The following is a 20,801-nucleotide window of genomic DNA, read 5'->3' as shown; positions in this document are numbered from 1 at the left end:
AGGACCCACTCTTTCTGAAAAATAGGACAGCAGTTTGCAGCATGTGGTTTGTAAACAGTCATTGATTTGAGTCTTAGTTCTGCCACTTACCAGTGTTGGGGCACCAAGAAGAGTGTATGTGTGTTTGTGTACTGGGTGGCAGCTAAAATGTACTTGTTACTGTGGGTCTTGGTCAAAAAAGTTGCATTTTCCAAACCCTAGTCCTGATTTAGGTTTTAAATCTTGTGGGATGGGAACCTTTTTAGGTTAGTGTGATGTTTTGTTATTCTCCCACCCATTTTTTTCCCCAGATCCTTTAAACTGGATGCATTGATCTTCCCATCCTCAGGCTCACTTCTGGCCCATTTCTACACCCTTCAATGTTTGAGGCAGGATTGGGTGAGGCCAGTTGTGAGTTATAGTTTTGGCCTCCTTTGTTCCCCAGGTTCCAACCTCCTCCCCATCTATTCCGGCAGAGTTGCCTAGTCCAGGGACCTCTCCAGACCCTCTCCTGTTCCTTAGTTTGTTTTTGCCTTGGTTCCCATTCCGTGCTCTTATTTCAGCATCATCTTTAGCCCACACCTCCATCTCCACTCAGGGTTTAGTTCTCTTGCCCACACCTGTCCTCAATAGCAGACAGGTTCAGGGATATCTTCCTGCCCATGGGCAGACTCTCCAATGCCAGCTTTATTTTTAGACTTCATAATCTCTTGGATTTCCCCTTATTCTTTTCCACTCACCTGTTGGACACTTACTATGCTTCTATGTTCTCTTCAATCTATCACTTGTATCCTATTTACTGAGTAACTTCTAGCTACTTAAAATACTAAAGAGAAAAGGGGGTGGTGTCTCAGATCTTTGTGTCTCAGATGCAGATTCCTGATTCGTGTACCCTTTTTCCCTTCCTCCTACCTCTCAAGGGTCTTTCTGAGGGCATTACCTACTACCTCATGTCTAATCGAACCATACTGTATATGAATAAGTGAGGCCCTCTCTAGACTCTCTAGTTGATCAACTCCTTACTGCTTGCTGAACATGGAACACCTTCTTCCCATCCTTTACCAGGCTATTCTGGACAACTTTACTGACTTTTCTTCTGCCCCTCTCCAACTTTGTTTCTTCAAGAAGGAGAGGACTTTACAATACCCGCTCGGTCTAATGTATCCATTCCCACCTTTATGTTCTCTCTTATGTTTCTGGAACATCTCCTTTGACACCTTCTGAATCTGTCTAATCCTCTTGTTTTGTAAGGCTTTCCACCCCATCCCCAGAATTGCCTGTGTGAAAACTTTCAGGAAAGATCCGGGATTGAGTGAGAGGTTACCCTATGACCTTTATGATCTCATTCAGTTCTTGAGTATATGTTTCTATGGTACCCACTGCCCAGCCTCTGACAGTGCAGTGTAAGAGTGTGCTTTTTTTTTTTTAAAGATTTTATTTATTTATTTGAGAGAGAGAGAGAGAGAATGAGAGATAGAGAGCACGAGAGGGAAGAGGGTCAGAGGGAGAAGCAGACTCCCCACTGAGCGGGGAGCCCGATGCGGGACTCGATCCCGGGGCTCCAGGATCATGACCTGAGCCGAAGGCAGTCGCTTAACCAACTGAGCCACCCAGGCGCCCTAAGAGTGTGGTTTTTAGGGCCATATAGCCTGGGGTGGAATCCTGAGTCTGCTTTGGAACACCTCTGTGGCCTTTGGCAAGTAACTTTCTCAGTGTCTCAGCTTTCTCATCAGGAATGTAAGGATTAAATGAGTTAACAGATGCAAAGTGTTTAGAATAGTGCCTGGCACACGCTAATTACCTAATAAATGTTAGCGTTTATTATTAAACCTGAAACCCACAGGCCCTGCACTGCACCCATCTGAGGTCAGGTCTGTGTGTTTTAGATAGTCTGTAGTCCTAACAGCAAAAATAACACCATTTTTACCACTTTATGTATGTTACTAACTTGCTTTATTTTTCATAGCAACTCTTTGGTGTAGGGATTGTTACTTTCTCCATTCCTTATAAGGAAATTGGGGTTAAGTCATTTGCATAAAGACACAAGTGATGGGCAGGGACATAAACCCATGTCTTCCAAGCCCTATTGATTCATAGTACAGTTGACCCTTAAACATCATGTGGTTAAGGATGCCAGTCCCCCTCACAGTGGAAAATCCACATATAACTTACGATTCCCCAGAAACTTAACTACTAACAGTCTATTGTTGACCAGAAGCCTTACCAGTAACAAACAGTCGATTAATACATATTTTGCATGATATATGTATTATATACTGTACTCTTAAAAATAAAGTAAGCTAGAGTAAAGAAAATGTTATCAGGAAAATCATGAGGAAAAGAAAATATGTTTGCAGTACTGTACTGTAAAAAATTCACCTATCAGTGGACTTGTGTAGTTTAAAACTTGTGTTGTTTAAAGGTCAACTGTATAATCCATATGCTACACATAATTCTGACTTTCCTACTAACTAGTTTTGTATCCTTAGGCAAATCATTTAGTCTTTGGGCTTCAGGAACAAAGAAGCACATTGGGGGGAAAAATGAGTGGGTTGAAGAGGCATATACTTAATTTTTGAGACTCAGATTCTGGACTATATTATAAAGGTTATATATGGAAAATGTAAAGTATATTCCTGGGTGGGGGGAAGAGATGGGAACTAATGTACTCATTATGTTAAGTACTATCCATATGAAATCTTAATTAAATGTCACAGTAGCCCTTTGAAATAGTATCATCTTTTGTCATGGATGAGAGAACGAAGGCTAAAAGCAATCAAATGATATCCCTAGGCTCATATCATAAATTGGAGGGCCAGACTTCAAACTGATTTTGGCTGACTCCAAAACCTGTTTACTTGATGTTACACAGTGCTACCTTAAGAGTTTTGAAAGACCACATGGAACCTGCTGATTGATTCTCACCCCAGAATTGTTTGTTGACCTGAAATTTTTTGATAAAATAAGTGCATGTATAAATAATGCCTGATTAGGATGCCTGGCTGGCTCAATAGGCACAGCACGTGACTCAATCTTGGGGTTGTGATTTCAAGCCCTATATAGAGCGTGGAGCTTATATTTAAAAAAATAAATAATAATAATAATAATAATACTTAATCACCCAGGTGAGCAGTTTTACTTAGTAGTTCTTAGCAGTGGCTATTGGTGAGGTTACTGGACATGGAATGGTCAGTGTTCCACAAGCACCTTGAACCCATCACATTCACAGGAAACATAGGCCTCACTAAGAGCCTGTTTTATACAGGTCCTTAGGAAAATAATGTTTAGATAATGGCTTAGAGTCTTCTAGGCTTCATGAGTGATGATTAATTTCTTCACTGGCATGTCTATTTTCTTATGTCCTAGGTACTTTTAAATTCAATACGGATGCTGCTGAGTTTATTCCTCAGGAGAGAAAAAATTCTGGTCTAAATTGTGGGAGTCAAAGGAGACTAGATTCTAATAGGATTGATAGAAGAAATTATAGTTCACCACCTCCCTGTCACCTTTCTCGGCAAGTCCCTTATGATGACATCTCTGCTGTTCATCAGCAGAGTTATCCTTTGGGAAGCAAACCTAAAAGTCAACAGATTTCTTTTCAGTCCTCTGCTTCTAACAAATCACTCAAGAGCCATGGCCTTCAGAATCAACCTTGGCAGAAATTGAGGAGTGAAAAGCAGCATATCAAAGTCAAGAAAGTACAGAATCTCACTGACCAGACCTCAGATGCAGCTGGCTTAGAAAGTATGGCTAGGTCAGAGAGTGGGCCAAACCCCAGAGAACATAGCCCTTCTGAGAATGAGAAGGAAATTGTTGGTGCAGATCCCAGGGGAGCAAAACCCAAAAAAGCAGCCCAGTTTGTTTACAGCTATGGTAGAGGACCAAAAGTCAAAGGAAAACTCAAATGTGAGTGGGGTAACAGAATGACTCCAAAATCCGAGGATGCTGGACCTGAAAATACCAAACCTGTGGGGGTTATCCATCCTGACTCTTCGGATACATCCTTTAAGAAAGGAGTATTAGATGGGTATGCGGCCAGACGCAATGAGCAAAGAAGATACCCACAGAAAAGGCCTCCCTGGGAAGTGGAAGGGGCCAGGCCACGACCAGGCAGGAATCCACCAAAACAAGAGGGCCAACGACCTACAAATGCTGGACCCAGAAACAACATGGTCCCCATTCCAAAGGATAATCCTAATGAAAGACCAGCAAAATCTGCCTGTGACAATGGGAACTTGTCAGTCGTCAACAAGTCTTCCAGAAGGGTTGACCCAGAGAAATGTGCTGTAAGGAGGCAGGATCCTCTAGTAACATCTTTCCCCCGAGGCAAACAGAACCATGTGCTAAAGAATGTGGAAACACACACAGGTAAATCTACCTTGAGGGTGGAAATGTTTTGTTTTGTTTTTTAATAGATAATATACAGAGTTCAGGAACCAGAAAGTATAAAAAGGTACACAGTGAAACATCTCGCTCTGTCCTTATTCATCATCTGCCTGGGTCCTGCCACCACTTGCTTCCCTCTCCAGTAGATAGCCATTTACTTAGTTTTTATATATCATAAGCAAATACAAATAGGGAACTTTTTTTCTTAACAAACAAGAAATTTAGTAAGGGTTTTTTAAAATGCAAATATGGGTCTTACAGATGTTTGGTTACAAGACTTTTTTTTTTTAATCTTGAAAGCACAAGTAGGGGATGGTAACATCTCCACTACCTCTCTTCGTTCCAGCCTGCATCATCTCTTGTCTGCTTATCTGCAAGAGGTACTGACCACTCTTGCCGTCTTCAGTTTCTCTCTCTCAGTCCAGCTGTCACACTAGCATCAGAGAGTGATCTTTCTAAAACACACATTGAACTGTGTAGCTCCCCTGTTTATTTCTTCTTTCTTTCTTTTTTTTGACAGAGAGACAGTGAGAGAGGGAACACAAGCAGGGGGAGTGGGAGAGGGAGAAGCAGGCTTCCTGAGGAGCAGGGAGCCCAATGCGGGGCTCAATCCCAGGACCCTGGGATCATGACCTGAGCCGAAGGCAGACACTTAACGACTGAGCCACCCAGGCGCCCCTCCCCTGTTTATTTCTCACCACATACAGATTCTGGGTTCTTCCTTACCCGGCCACTCCACCTTATGCTGCCTCAGTCCCTCACCACATTTTATTCCCTATACTCTGTTGCCGTTTCATCTTTCCCTGCTGTTGCGTATGTGGCTCTCTTTGTCTACAATGTCTACCACTGGGGCGCCTGGGTGGCTCAGTTGGTTAAGCGACTGCCTTCAGCTCAGGTCATGATCCTGGAGTTCCAGGATCGAGTCCCGAATCGGGCTCCCTGCTCAGCAGGGAGTCTGCTTCTCCCTCTGACCCTCCTCCCTCTCATGCTCTCTGTCTCTCATTCTCTCTCTCAAATAAATAAATAAAATCTTAAAAAAAAAAAAAAGTTTAGAATGTCTACCACTGCATTCACTAATGAATTCTTACTCATTTTTCAATAGCTAGTTTAGCGACATGTCCAGGACACCTGTTCTCACCATTACAGATGACATTAATCTTTTCTTGCCTTATGATACGTCTTCCCTTACATACACATGCTTCGGTTAGAGCAGTTACCACTGGAAGCCATCATCATTTATGTGTCAGTGCCCTCCACTAGTCTGTAAGCTCCTCGGAAGCAGAAACTATCTTTTTTCATTTTTTGTAAAGGTTTAATTTATTCATTTGGGAGAGGAGAGAGAGAGCGTGCATGTGCGCACAAGTGGTGGGGAGGGGCAGAGAGATGTAGAGAGAGAATCTCAAGCAGACTCCCTGCTGAGCACAGAGTCCAATGTGGGGCTCGATCTCATGACCCCAAGATCATGACATGAATCAAAATCAAGAGTCCCACACTTAACCAGCCGAGCACTTAAGCACCCCTCTTTCTTCATTTTCATATCCCTATTGCTTATTATAGCTCTTAGAACATAATAGGTACTTAGCTCTGTTGGAAAGTTCTTCCATCCATTGAACTGAAAAGTTCTTTCCAATAAATACTTTCTATACCCTGGTTCAGGTTCTGCCCTCTAAAGCAACACAGCAACCAGTCTCTCTCCTCACAGTTTCCCTCCCCCTCATTGCAGATCAACTTTATTGCGGCCTTTGAAGACACTTCTCATTTTGCCCTGGGTATATATTTCATCTAGGCTGAACAGCTTCCTTCCAGTAACTCTTCCTCATGGACCTTCACCATCTGGTCTCCTTTCGGTTTAATGTACATAGCCCAGCCTAACACATGAAGTCACCTCCTGCCCAGGCCTGTTTTTACACTGGCTTATAGTTCTTCTAGTTCTCAGTTGCTTACCTAGGCAGTTCTTCCTCTTGGGACCTCAGCTTGTATGTGAACCAAGGTAATGTTATACTAGGGTTGTTCTTGAATTCTTAAGGCTTGTTAATAGTTTCCTTTTGCTTCATAACAAATTACCACAAATGTAGTGGCTTAGAATGCACAAGTTTATTATATCACAGTTTCTTTGGGTCAGGAGTCTGGTTGTGGGTTAGCCAAGTTCTCTACTCAAGAGCTTCAAAGGACTAGAATTTGACCAGGGAGGCAATATCATCTGAGACATAGGATTCTCTTCCATGCTCACTGGTTTTTGGTAGGATTTAGTTCCTTATGGGTGTAGAATGAGGTCCTCCATATTCGTGCTGGCTATTGGCTGGGGAGCACTCGCAGCTCTTAGAGGTTACCTGCAATACCCTACCACATGGTCCTCTACACAACATGGTACTTTTCTTTTTCAAGGTCTATAGGAAAATATGTGCTACAGATTGTTTAGATCTCTCTGACTTCTTTGATCCCTAAACTCTTTTTAAAGGGTTCGCCTGATTAGATCAGCCCCACCCATACTCAAGGGAAGGAGATTATACAGGGCATGCACACCTGTATGCATGTGGGAATTTTAGAGGCCATCTTAGAATTCTACCTAACAGATCTCTCTTGGCCTCACATACCCACATATTTTTGAGAACATTTTATTCATATTTATTGAATAAGTACTACGTATAAGCACTGTTCTCAGTACTGGGAGTACAGTATTGGGGAGATTCACATTCTGGTAGGGAAGGCAGGCAGAAAGCCCTTAAACCAATATTTAATATGTTAGGTGGTGAGTAAGGACTAAAGAGAAATATAAAGCAGGTTAAAAGGACAGAGGAATAGGGGCACTTGTTTAGCTAGGTTGGTCTGTTTGATCAGACACTTGAATAGAGACCAGAGGAAATGCAGAAGTGCACCATGTGGCTCTCTTGAAGAGTATTCCAAGCAGAAGGAGAAGCAAGTTTAGATTCGGGTGGGAGGGGGACATTGTGAGCAACGGAAGAGGCAGGCAGTAAAGGATCTCAGAGAAATCACAGGGGCTGGATCATGTGAGTCCCTTGGATTTGGTTCTGATTAAGATGATGAGAAGCAGCTGGAGGGTTTGGGGAAAAGGGATGACATAATCTTACTAGCATTCTAAAACGATCACTCAGCCTGCTGTGTGGAGAATTGGCTCTAAGTAAGCAAGGGGACAAGTTAGGAGGCTGTTGCAGTAATTCACATAGTTGATGATGGAGACTTGGCCTAGGATAGTAGTGTTGGAAGAGGTAAGAGTGTTAGACTTTGGGTGTATTTGGAAGATAAAACTGTCAGGATTTGGAGAGAGACTAGATGTTGGCTGCAAGAGAATGAGAGGGTTCGAGGACCAAGCCAAGGCTTTTGTGTCTGACTAATGTAAAATTAGAATTGCTGGGGTGCCTGGCTGGGTCAGTCAGTGGAGCATGCAACTCTTGATCTCTGGGGTGTAGGTTCGAGCCCCACATTAGCTATAGAGACTATTTAAAAAATAAAATCTTTAAAAAAAAAAAAAAAGTAGAATTGCCAGGTACTGAAATGGTAAAACCTGGGAGAGGAAAAGGTGTTGTTTGTTTTGAAAACTTTCTAGTTTGAGATAATTTTGGATTTATAGAAAAGTTACAAAGATAGTACAGGGAATTCCCATGTATTCTTCACCCAGCTTTGTCTAATGTTAATATCTTACATAACTAACTCTGGTCCTTGGTCAAAACCAAGAAATTAACACTGGTATAAACTAAACTGTAGACTTTATTTGGATTTCGCCATTTTTTCCACTGCCATCCTTTTTTTGTTCCAGGATCCAGTCCAGGATACCACGTTGCAATTAGTCATCATGTCTCCTTAGTCTCCTCCCAGTCTTTCTTAGTCTTCTTGTTGGAAAAGTTTTCTTAGACTTCCTTGTTGGAAAAGGTGTTTTTGGATATGTTTTGTTTTGTCTACTCCTTTGTCTCTTAAACCAAATTTAAAGAATTTTGGTTAGGTAGGGAGTTAAAAATTCAGGCAGAGATCTGGACTGGAGATTTAAATTTGGGAACTTTCAACAAGGAGTCCTCTTAACAGACTAGAGGTCACCTAAGGTGTGAGTGTAGTCAGAGAAGAAAAGTTTGAGGGTAGAGCCTTCCTATACCTCAGCGTTTCAAGGCGGGAAGGTAGGGACCCAGCAAAAGAAATGGAGAATGAGTAGGAATTGAACTAGGAAGCAAACCGTGTTTTTGCTTAAAGAATTTAGGTGTGTATGTATGAATGACTAGGCATAAGCAGGGGAAAGGACAGAGGGAGGGGGAGAAGTAGGCTGCCCTCTGAAAAGGGATCCCAATGCAGGGCTTGACCCCAGGATCCTGGGTTCATGACCAGAGCTGAAGGCATACACTTAACCGACTGAGCCACCCAGGCACCCTGGAAGTGAACCATGTTTTTTTTTAAGATTTTATTTATTTATTTGATAGAGAGAGACATAGCAAGAGAGGGAACACAAGCAGGGGGAGTGGGAGAGGGAGAAGCAGGCTTCCCGCCGAGCAGGGTGCCCAATGCTGGGCTCAATCCCAGGACCCTGGGACCATGACCTGAGCCGAAGGCAGCCACTTAATGACTGAGCCACCCAGGTGCCCCGAAGTGAGTGAACCATGTTTTAAACACCAAACTAAAAAAAGAACTCAAGGAGAAGGGAGTGATCAGTTGTGCCACATGCTACTGAAGGGTCCAGTAAGAGGACAACTGCATATCGATTGTTGGATTTGGTGGTGTGAAGGTTATTGGTCTTGATAAGAGCAGTTTTGGTGGAGTGGTGGAGATGAAAGCTTGATTAGAATGGAAAGACGATCACCCCAAATATAAGTCTCCATGGCTGCTGGAGAGTAGTCTTTGCTTACTCTTGTTCTGTACTGAAACTAGCACTGCTCCTGTTCTCCCAAGCTGTCTGCATCCCTCATTCTCTGGTAACAGGATCCTCTGTATCCTTAGTCAGTTCCTGCTCTGCTCCTGCTCTTTTTTTTTTTTTGAAGATTTTTTTAAAATTTTTTTAAAGATTTTATTTATTTGAGAGAGAGAGAGAATGAGAGATAGAGAGCACGAGAGGGAAGAGGGTCAGAGGGAGAAGCAGACTCCCTGCCGAGCAGGGAGCCCGATGTGGGACTCGATCCCGGGACTCCAGGATCATGACCTGAGCCGAAGGCAGTCGCTTAACCAACTGAGCCACCCAGGCACCCCTTTTTTTTTGAAGATGTTTATTTATTTGACAGAGGGAACACAAGCAGGGGGAGTGAGAGAGAAAGAAGCAGGCTTCCCGCAGAGCAGGGAGCCTGATGCGGGGCTCAATGCCAGGACCCTGGGATCATGACCTGAGCTGAAGGCAAATGCTTAATGGCTGAGCCACCCAGGCGCCCCTCTGCTCCTGCTCTTAATTAATCTGTGGCCTTCTCTAAGTTCACCCCTTTCCTTACAGCCTGTTCAGAGCATGCTCTTTTCCTTTATCCTGCTTGCCTTAGTTTCTGGAGGACGGGAAGAGCATGCTCCTCTCCCAGTGTCCTTTCTGAACCATTACACTTCTATCTTGTATCAGAATCCCTGCTCCTTTGAACCTAATGCTATATCACTTTTTGGCTACATCACCTTCCATGTCTCTTTATCTTTGCCATGTATTAGCCTCCAAATCTCCCAGCCCTAGCATCATTTATTAAAGCCTCTCGCCTATATCTTTCTTCTTCTACAGTGGTTCTCAAAGTGTAGTTCCAGACCAGCAGCCATCAGCAACACTGGGGAACTTACTAGAAAAGCTTATTCTTGGGCCTCACCTCAGACTTAACAAACAGAAATTCTGGGAGTAGGGCCCAGCAATCTTATTTTTTAACAAGCCTCCAAGTTATTGATTTGAGAACTGCTGATTTACCATAAATCCTGCTATTATTCTGCGAGACTTTAGTGATCATATGGATTATACCATCCTCACATTCTTTGATCATCTCAACCACAGTGACTTTCACCTTCATTATCCCTCCACACCCCCTACTATTTTCTGACCATTACCTCCTGTCCTTCTGGCACTCTCAGTCTGTCCCACCCACTAACTGTATCGTCAGCTGTCTATCCTTTATTCCCTTTTCAGGCTGGGCCTTAATGTAATTTTTAAAGTATTATCCTTCTGCCAAGCCATTTGGCAGAATCCCCACCCGGGGTTGATGCTGCAGTCTACCTTTTCTGCTCCATCTGACTAACAGAATGCTGTTCCAGGAAATCATTTGATAGTACAGATTTGGTGCTGCTGCAGATTCACTCACCCTCTGAGGGAAGTCTTCCTGATCACCCTGTTTAGAACTCTAGTATTTCCCCTGTCACCAGCATTCCCTATCCTTTACTGGTTTGTTTTTCTCCGTGGCACTTATCACTATTTGATATCACTATTTTTTTATATAATTTCAATAATTTTTCATTATTTGTTTATTGTTTACCTTTCCCTACTAGATAATAACTCCCTACAGGCAGTAGATTTTTGTCTGGTTTGTTGACTGTATATTCTTAGTGTTTAAACAATGCCTGGCACACAGTAGGTTCTCAGTAAATATTTTTGATTAGTGATTCTCCAACTTCAGTTGACTTTCAGTACTGCCCATTTCCCCTTATATGACCTTGGTCAGCTGTCCTTCTCATTTTCATCTAAGACTACTCCAAATCTTTTCCAGTCTTATTCAGACCTTCCTGCCATACGGCTCCCTCAAACTCAGTGGACCTCCTTGCCTCCTCCTTCACAGAGAAAGGGGAGATCATCAGGCCTAATTTGCTCAGCTTTTTGCTCCCTTTAATGCGAACTCAGAGACATCTGTGCCTAACCTCCTTTTTGTTCATTCATTCTGAAATCTCCTTTGTTTTCTTCCGTCAGCCTTTTCACGTCTACCATTCCAAGTTCTCAGCCTGATGCTCTCTTCCCAAGTCTGTCACACACTCGAAAGGAAAAACTGCCCTTGTCGTGTGTCCCCCTCGCTGCCCCCCCCCCCAGTGTTTCCTTTCCTTCCATTCCAGTTTAATCAAGAGTCACCACTCTTGTTTCCTTTTCCCTGTTTTGATTCACTTCTCGGTCCTCTGCCATCATCACCACTTGCCTCCCAGCTACTGATAGGTCATTAATGCCTTCCTGTTGCCACCCGCAGACTGATGTATTTCAGTCTCTGTACTGGGCTTCCCTTTGAGTCTGATGTAAAGGAGTCTTTGTTGAAATGTTACTTCCTTGATACCATACATTCCTTGTTCTCCTTGGCTGTTCCAACTTGTGTCCTTCAAGTTTCTCTTCCTCCACCTCTTTCTTAAATGTTGGTGTTTCCCAGGGCTTTATCTTAGCCCTCTGTTCTTCTTACTTGATAGGGTCTCATTGGAAGATTACAACTGGTTCCGTATCTTTCAGCCACTGGCTCTGCTGTGCTGACTTCTGAACTTTTACCTCCAGTCCCTAAGCTCTGCCACAAGCTTCAGACTCACATAAATAAATGTGGTGTCTGACATATGCTTCAGACTCAGCAAAACCATCTTTTTTTTTTTTAAGATTTTATTTGTTTATTTGTCAGAGAGCACAAGCAGGGGGAGCGGCAGGCAGGGGGAGAAGCAGGCTCCCCGCAGAGCAAGGAGCCCGATGCGGGGCTCCATCCCAAGACCCTGGGATCATGACCTGAGCCGAAGGCAGACGCTTAACCGACTGAGCCACCCAGGCATCCCTCAGCAAAACCATCTTGAACATGTTGACCATGTTTATATTGTATTAGCTTTTTTTTTTTAAAGATTTATTTATTTTCTTTAGAGAGAGTGAGAGAGAGCACGGGCAGAAGGGGCAGAGGGAGAAGGAATCTCAAGCAAACTCCTCACTGAGCGTGGAGCCCGTGTATTAGCTTTTTAAAAACAGCTGCCTCACATTTCATGAGGTAACTTAATAAAGTCGCTTTAGTAGATAATTCACCTTTAGTCCCAGCATCTACATAATAACCAGCTTTAACCTTTTGTTCTATTTTCTTATAGAATTTTCCAATGCTCAGTTTTACATTGTTTAAATCATATAATATAAACAGTGTTCATCTTTTTGCTTATTATAATGTGATATTTTCCACTCATTAAGAAATCTTTGCATTGTATTCTAAATATATAATGTGCAATAAAATAGATAAGCATTAATATTTAAACAATCTCCCATTTTTATCTATCTTTTATTTCTGCTGATATATTTTAAGATAAGTTCCAGATATCAGATTATTTTTAGTGTACATCTGTTTTTTAGTGTATCATTATTTTTAGTGTACATCTGTTTTTTTAATGGCTTTTTTTTTAATCACAGTGTACTCTTGGATTTTTCAAATCAGTATTGCTTTGGGTTTTTTTTTTTAACAGTTATTTATTGGTGCATCTGAAAAGTCTGTAGTCAGTTAACACTTCAGTCAGGTCTTTTCCGATTATTTCAGTGGGTGCATCACCCTCTTTACTGACATGCTTTCAAAGTACAAGTATGGAGTAGACAGAGGTTGTGACTGAGAAATTATGGGGAAACCCTAGTGGAAGAGGATTTAGGACTGAAGAAGAGCCAGTGGTCAGGCCAGGGCTGGCAGCCAGCAGACAAGAGTCTTGGACCTGAAATGTTACAGTTTACCAGCAGAGAGCAATTCCGGACAGTACCATATTTTACATGTGTTACACATGTTTTGATAAAACCGAAGCATTGTTGGTGAAAGGATTATACTATTTCTCTTTCTAGGTCTTTCTGGAACCTTTTGCTATATTTTTATTTCTTTTCATTCATTCATACAAGTATCCTTGAGTGCCCACTATGTCCCAGGCAGCCCTGTAGGTAAAAACCTCAGCCATCAAGGAGTGTACATTCTGTATATAGAGTTAGGAAATAAAAAAAGCAAATATATGATATATAAGTGGTGTGGAGAAAATAAATGATCTATAAGATTCAAGTGGTGTGGAGAAAAATACAGTATGGAAAAGTAATAGGGAATGTTGAGGGAGTGGGTTACAATTTTTTAAAATATGGCCAAGGCCAGTCTTCTCATTGAGAAGATCCCATTTTGAGTAAACACCTGAAGGCGGTAGGGGACTGAGCTATGCCAAAGTCTAGGGAAAAGTATTAGGCAGAGGGAGCACCAAGTTGTAAAGACCCTCGGGCAGAAATCTGCCTGCCAGTCTGGGGCCGGGAAGGAGGTCAGTGTGTTCTTAGAGTAGTGACTTAGGGAAAGAGGAATAACAGGTGAGGACCGGAAGTGAAGAAGGCCCTTGTAAGGACTTTGGCTTTTCCAGACAGGTGATATAGGAACGACTGGCAAGTTCTGGCCCAAGTGGCGTCATCTAATTTGCATTTTAACAGGCTCCCCCTGGCTGCTGTGGTGAGAATAGACTGAAGTGGGGCAAAGGCAGGAGTAGGAAGATTAGTTAGGAGGCCATTTTAATAACCCAGGTGAAGAGATAGTGGCTTGGGCTAGAGTAATAGCAGCAGGCTTTGGAGTCTAGATGTATTCTGAAGGTAGTGCCAGCAGGATTTACTGTCAGATTCAGCATGGGATGTGAGAGGAACAGGCTTTGGAGAGGGCTTAGTGTAGCTTTGTGGGTTATTCAGAGTTGGCGGTTGTTCCCACATTGCTGTATGTATGTGCATCCTAGTGGTCAGTTTCACTGTGACTGGATTTAGAAACATCACATATAAAACAATAATTATTTATTAACAAGCCATAAACTTAATGAATAAGAGAAACAATAAAATAAAAAGACAACCTTCAGGGCAGAAATCAAAACAGCAGTCGATCATAGGGTTCTCATGTATGTTCCCACCTTCACTTCCTTTTTTGTGTCCTTTACTTCTCAATTCTGTCCTAGAATAGTCAGTAGGCATTTTCTACAAAATTTATTCCAAGTGTAACTCTCACAAACTATTCCTCTGCCACAGTCAGGCTCTTGTATGTATATGACTCACTCATAATCTCACTCTTTACTGAGCTCTCTCTTACTTACCCCTTCAGAATCTTCCACACGTAGCATGCTAAATGGTAGGAAATGTAATTAACTTTGTTATTCAGAGACGATAACCGATGCAGAGTAGGGTATCCCTGCTTTTAAGAAAGAATCTAAGTCTGGTTCTTTAGTTTTTTTTAAATATAATTCAGTTTTTGATGTGTTTATCGGTTATCTAAAGTGAGTAGATTTCCCTTTATCAGCCACACAAAAGTCTTTATTCCAGGCTTTCGTCAGAACAAAAGAGCTATCTCAAAAACTACTGAAGCCTGAAACTTTCAAGGGAGAGAGGTTGTAGAACAGACTAGATGATACTCATTTATTTCTTCATCCATTCATTTAATAAATACTGACTGAGCACCTGCTAATGGCCAGGCATTGGAAATAAAACAGTGAGCAAGGCAACAATGCCCTGGCCCTGCCTTACAGACCTTAGAGGCCTTGTGTTCTGTATTTCTTTTGCCATTAAATTGGGCAAACAGAAAGTAATCTCAGGAAAGCTAATATTATAAAATGATTAAAATGTGAGCTTTGTGACCTTAGGTAAGTGATTAAAACCATTCTGAGCCTCAGTTTCTTCATCTATAAAATGGTACCTATATTACAGCCTTGTTAAGAGAATTAAATATGTGTAAAGTGCTTTAGCACAGCACTTGACATGATGTATTTAAGGTTAATTATTTTATTCTTTTTTTATAATAATTATTTTTTTAAAGATTTTATTTATTTATTTGACAGAGACAGAGACAGCGAGAGCAGGAACGCAAGCAGGGGGAGTGGGCGAGGGAGAAGCGGGCTTCCCGCCAAGCAGGGAGCCCGATGTGGGACTCGATCCCAGGATGCGGGGATAATGACCTGAGCCGAAGGCAGACGCCTAACGACTGGGCCACCCAGGAACCCGGTTAATTATTTTATTCTTAAAGCCTATTTGGACCCAGTAACAAATGAAATAGTTTTATGAAACAAAGGGTAAAAGTATGGACTGAAAGGGGTGCCTGGGTGGCTCAGTCAGTTAAGCATCTGCCTCTAGCTCAGGTCATGATCTCTGGGTCCTGGGATTGAGCCCCGTGTCAGGCTCTCTGCTCAGCAGGGAGTCTGCTTCTCCCTCTGCCCCTCCCTTTCCCCCTGCTCATGCTCTCTCTCTCAAATAAATCTTGAAAAAAAAAAAAAGTATGGACTGAAAAAAGAAATTCTCACACATACACACCCACCTCTGAGAGCACCTGACTCTACCTCAGATCTAGAAAGGCTTTGCTGAGATCGTGTTTGAGGAAAAGTCTGGAAGTGGGTGAAGGTATTAAGGAATCCATCTGAGAGGATTCTTATGACACTGATCTCCCTCACCAGATGCTGGGCTTCTGGAGCCAGGGTCTGTGTCTCCTTTAGTCTAGTAACCCTACCATGGGATTATGGTAAATACCAAGAATATCTTTGTTGAGTAGATCAACTAAAGACTTTCATGGCAATTACTAGAAGAGATGTTACCACCGTGGGTTGTTGGAACCTGTCCAGGCCTAGGTTTCTTTCACCTGACCACTGCAGCTTCATGAGCCCCTTCCTGAATCCATGGATCTGGATCAGATTCAGAGGAGGCAGGGCAAGGTGCTACAGTTGTTGCTTCTGAGGATGCTTAAGCTATGTTATAAGGGGCATTTGGCTACTCTGGTCAATTCCTGGGAATGATTCCTCAATTGTGCGAATCTCCACCTGAATGTCCACTTCCTAAGTCTTCTTCCTCAGCATATTCCTGTCCCTTCTTGTCCCCAAACACTGAACAGCCACCTTACTTAGAATCAGACATACTTAAAACCTTTGTGTTTGGATTCTTCCTTCAAATGCCTTGCTGATCCTTGGTTGACTAAAGTAAGGAATGTTTTTCTGTGTTTGAATTAATTCATTTGGTTTTTTAAACAGGTTCTCTAATTGAACAGCTAACTACAGAAAAATATGAGTGCATGGTGTGCTGTGAATTGGTTCGCGTCACAGCACCAGTGTGGAGTTGTCAGAGCTGTTACCATGTGTTTCATTTGAACTGCATAAAGAAATGGGCACGGTCTCCAGCATCTCAAGCAGGTCAGTCATTTCTCTCTTCTGAATAGTTATTCTCACTCATTTGATATATTCAGGTTTTAAACTTAGCTTTTTTTTTAAGATTTTATTTTTTTATTTATTTTTATTTATTTGTCAGAGAGTGCGCGCAGAAGCAGGGGAAGCGGCAGGCAGAGGGAGAAGCAGGCTTCCCACTGAGCAGGGAGCCCGATGTGGGACTTGATCCCAGGACCTTGGATCATGACCTGAGCCAAAGGCAGACGCTTAACCACTGAGCCACCCAGGCGTCTCTAAGATTTTATTTTTAAGTATACCCAACATGGGGCTCCAGCTTACAACCCTGAGATCAAGAGTCATATGCTCCACCGACTGAGCCATCTAGGCACCCCTTAAACTTAGGTTTAAAAATAACTAATTCCTCTTGAATATTTTATCTGCACTGTTGCCTTGAACACATGTTTTAGATGACTAGTATGAAGCTGTAGATCTTAAATAAAGAACTAAGGGGTGCCTGGCTATCTCGGTTGGTAGAGCATGCATATTGGGCATAGAGCTTACTTAAAAAGTAAAAATAAAATAAAATTTTTATTTATTTATTTTAAGATTTAATTTATTTATTTGACAGAGAAACAGCGAGAGAGGGAACACAAGCAGGGGGAGTGGGAGAGGGAGAAGCAGGCTTCCCGCCGAGCAGGGAACCCAATGCGGGGCTCGATCCCAGGACTCTGGGATCATGACCTGAGCCAAAGGCAGACGCTTAACGACTGAGCCACCCAGGCGCCCCTAAATAAAGTCTTTAAAAAAAAAAAAAACCACATAATGAATTGATAATCATGTGAAGCGATGGAGGTGTTAGCTACTGTGACGGTGATAATCCTATTACAGTTTATAAATGTATCAAATTAACATGTTGTATATCTTAAACTTAGTGTTATATGTCAATTATATCTCACTTGACATTAAAAAATTGGGTACCTGTTTGATTACTATATTTAAAGTCCTTATATATAAGTCCAAATGCAGTATTTAAGCAGAGCATTGAGTACTGTGAATTTGTTTCTTAATATCCTGATATCCTTAATATCTGATATCTTTAACATGAAATGACTACTGCTACTATAATATTAAGGCTTCCTTTAGGTTTAAATTTTTTAAAAAATTACATGTACTTTTGTCAGGAAATTGTCTTGGTTTCCTCTCCTTTTTCTTGACAGATGGCCAGAGTGGTTGGAGGTGCCCTGCCTGTCAGAATGTTTCTGCACATGTTCCTAATACTTACACTTGTTTCTGTGGTGAGTTTTTTTGCTTTCACTTGAGTCTCTTCCACTTCATGCATTGTAACTCATTTTCCAACCCAGAAGAAGTGATGTACCAGGCATATTTTAGAAGTTCCTAATAAGACTTCAAGGTTCCTGGAGTCTGCCGACATCATCTGCCTGTGGTCCATCACACAGCCAGAGTCACAGTCCTTTGTCCCCTTGCAGGCTGTTCCGGACATGGGCCTTCTCATCATGCCCACCAGGCTCATGCTACTTCTGAGCTGTGGTGCTGGTCTCCGTGATCTTTTTTTTTTTTTTTAAGATTTTATCTATTTGACAGAGAGAGACGCAGCGAGAGAGGGAACACAAGCAGGGGAGTGGGAGAGAGAGAAGCAGGCTTCCCGCTGAGCAGGGAGCCCGATGTGGGGCTCGATCCCAGGACCCTGGGATCACGACCTGAGCCAAAGGCAGATGCCTAACAACTGAGCCACCCAGGCGCCCATGGTCTCCGTGATCTTACTTTTAGACCAGAGATCTTACCTGACCAGATGGTGGAAGCAGGCATAGACATGGGCTCTTCTCACCCTTAACTGTAACAGCTTTGTATTCCAGATTTGAGCAGTATGAGTAAAGTATTGAAAAGTACTTTATTTTAACCCAGGAAATCAGTCACTGGGGTCTTTATAGTAAAGAAAGATTTTCTATAAACCAGCATTACAAACTCTATTCTCCCTCTTTGTGGAATACTTCTTCCTGTTTTTGAATACCGATGTGTTAAGAACTTTCTACAATCCAGATGCTCATTCTTGCTGCTAGTCTATTTTCTGCATGTCTTTTATTATTTTTTTTCTTTCCTGCCTTTTAATAGCTAGCCTTCATCTAGTTGTTGATTTTTCAGATTTTGTTTAACCGTCTGTCTCCCTTCTTGAACCACTGCATTTTTGCTTCTTTCCTTGTCACCTTGCTGCATCTGTTTTCAGAAGGTATCAGTGGCCCATACCTGACCAAATTCAGGGCTGATTGAGAAGTTCTTAACCTTTTTGGCAACACAGTAGCCCTTGGACCTTTTGGCCGTTCCTTTCTTGAAATGACTAGCTCTTCCTGTTTATGTCTGTATGCTTTAATTTGCTCATATTTCTTCTTTCCCATTACTTAACTAGCAGCTTTCACTAAGAGTTAGTCATTGACCATCAAGTCTTCATCAGTCTCTTGGTGAACTCATCTATCTAGAATGTTCTTTCCCATCTTTTCTTTAAATCTTCATCACTGACTCATCCATTCAAGATCAGACACCAAACATTGTTTTCCAAAGGAAGCCTTCCTTTCTTATCTCCTCTCCCACTTTGGCCACTCTTTTATTTGGAATCTGCTGGTCTTTTATGTTTTATTGCCACAATCTGAGCCTTAAAAGATATTAAAATAGTATTTGTTGAATGAATATTTTGGAATGTACTATTGGAAAGGCAATATGAAACTAGAAGCAAGAGATCCATGTAAAACTATACAAATAGGACCAATACCAAAGTTTAATTACCTTATTTTAAAGGATTTTTAAACATAAAACAGTGGAATTAAAAATCTTGTTAAAGCCTTCACTGACAAATTAAATATGAGACCCTAAGAAGGTAGAAGAATGTGGGGTGAAGGTCAAGATGATCTGAGTAAGGTAAAATGGTTGGGAATGCAAATAATGGCCTTATATTTGCTAATGACTTTGCCTCACTTTGCTCTTTCAGGAGACCATTAATGTAATATACTTTATTGAGAACTTACTAATGTAGCAGACACCATGAAGAAACGGGAATAAGACTATTTATTGACCTCCCAGAGCTTACAGTCTTAAGAGCTAAGACACAATTAACTTGATGTTCTTTAAGTCCAAAGAACTGTGGAAGATCTTTGGGGTGAATTATCACTTTGGGCTAGATGATTTAGGGAATCCTTAAAAAAGGAGTTACAATTCACCTGGGCCTGAAAACTAGATAACATCTTGGTAGGAGAAAAGATTTATTGAGGAGTATAGCAGAAGCAGAAGTTTTAAAAATAAGAAGGCTTAGGATCTTTTAGGAGAAGGGAGAGTCATTGGTTATGGAGCCCAGGATTTGTAAAGGTGAAAGCATGGGAAATGACTGGAAAGGCAGGACTGACTTTTTTTTTTTTTTTTTTTTGAGAGCACGTGCATGCACACAAGGGAGGCAGATGGAGAAGGAGAGAATCTTAAGCAGACTCCACGCCCAGCACAGAGTCTGTTGTGGGGCTCGATCTCACAACCCTGAGGTTATGACCTGAGCCGAAATCAAGAGTCAGATGTGATTAACCAACCAAGCCACCCTGGCGCCCCAGGGCTGACTTCTTGAAGCCAGGCTTAGACATAGGAACTTCATTTGGCAGGCTGTGGGAAGCCTCTGAGGGTGTCAGCGTGATTCTTTATAAAGATCAGTCTGGTGGCAGTGAATAGAGTTTTTGGGCGCCTAAACATTTGGGGGTTTTGTAAGAACTCAAGTGAAGAATAATAAAAGTCTATAATGGGTGTTAGAGTGGGAGAGAAAGGAAGGGGGTACAAGATTTCAAAGGTAAACAGGAATTAACAGCAGTGGGAAAGGGAAGAACCCAATGTGGCTCCAAAGTGTCATGCTTTTGGAAATGATGATACCAAGGGCAGAAAAAGGCAGGTCAAGAGAACCAGGACTGAAAGGGACAATGAGTTCATTTTAGAAACGTTGAGTAGGATGAGTGAACAAGGCATCCAGTGAGAGGTGTCCAACAAGGAGTTAGGAATATTTAAATATTTTTTTGTTATTATTATTTGAGAGAGAGTGAGAGAGAGCATGAGCTGGGGGAGAGGCAGATGGAGGAGAGACAGACTCCCCGCCGAACAGGGAGCCCGATGCGGGGCTCGATCCCAGGACCCTGGCTGCGATCATGACCCCAGCCAAAGGCAGACACTTAACCGACTGAGCCAATCAGGTGACCTGGGAGCTGGGAGTATTTAAAGAGAGATCAGGACTTAGAGATGATAGTTGCAGTTGAGAGTAGTGGATGGAAGGGCAAGGAGTGAAAAGGGTCTAATGCAGAGCCCTGGCAGAAAGAAGAAAAATAAAACATCATTTAGAGTCAGGGAAAAGAGGTGGAGCCATTGAAAGATGGTAGGGGGAACCCAGGGCACTGTAT

General features: G+C 42.1%; 1 protein-coding gene across 4 annotated transcripts in view; it reads left to right on the top strand.

The window, feature by feature from the left end:
- NFX1 (nuclear transcription factor, X-box binding 1) overlaps positions 1-20,801 on the top strand; it is a 74,205-nt gene that overhangs the window by 1,041 nt on the left and 52,363 nt on the right. For all 4 annotated transcript variants that reach the window (XM_025852842.2, XM_025852843.2, XM_025852845.2 and 1 more), the window contains exons 2-4: positions 3,346-4,347; positions 16,237-16,395; positions 17,586-17,663. In XM_025852842.2, coding sequence (XP_025708627.1) covers positions 3,346-4,347; positions 16,237-16,395; positions 17,586-17,663 — 1,239 coding nt within the window. The remainder of the gene's footprint in view (positions 1-3,345; positions 4,348-16,236; positions 16,396-17,585; positions 17,664-20,801) is intronic.

This window comes from Callorhinus ursinus, unplaced genomic scaffold, assembly GCF_003265705.2.
Source record: "Callorhinus ursinus isolate GAN/ISIS: 27379988/994484 unplaced genomic scaffold, GSC_fseal_2.0 scaffold42, whole genome shotgun sequence".
NCBI lineage: Eukaryota > Metazoa > Chordata > Mammalia > Carnivora > Otariidae > Callorhinus > Callorhinus ursinus.
Note: the sequence above shows the minus strand (reverse complement) of the source record. Positions and strands in the feature narration are given on the sequence as shown.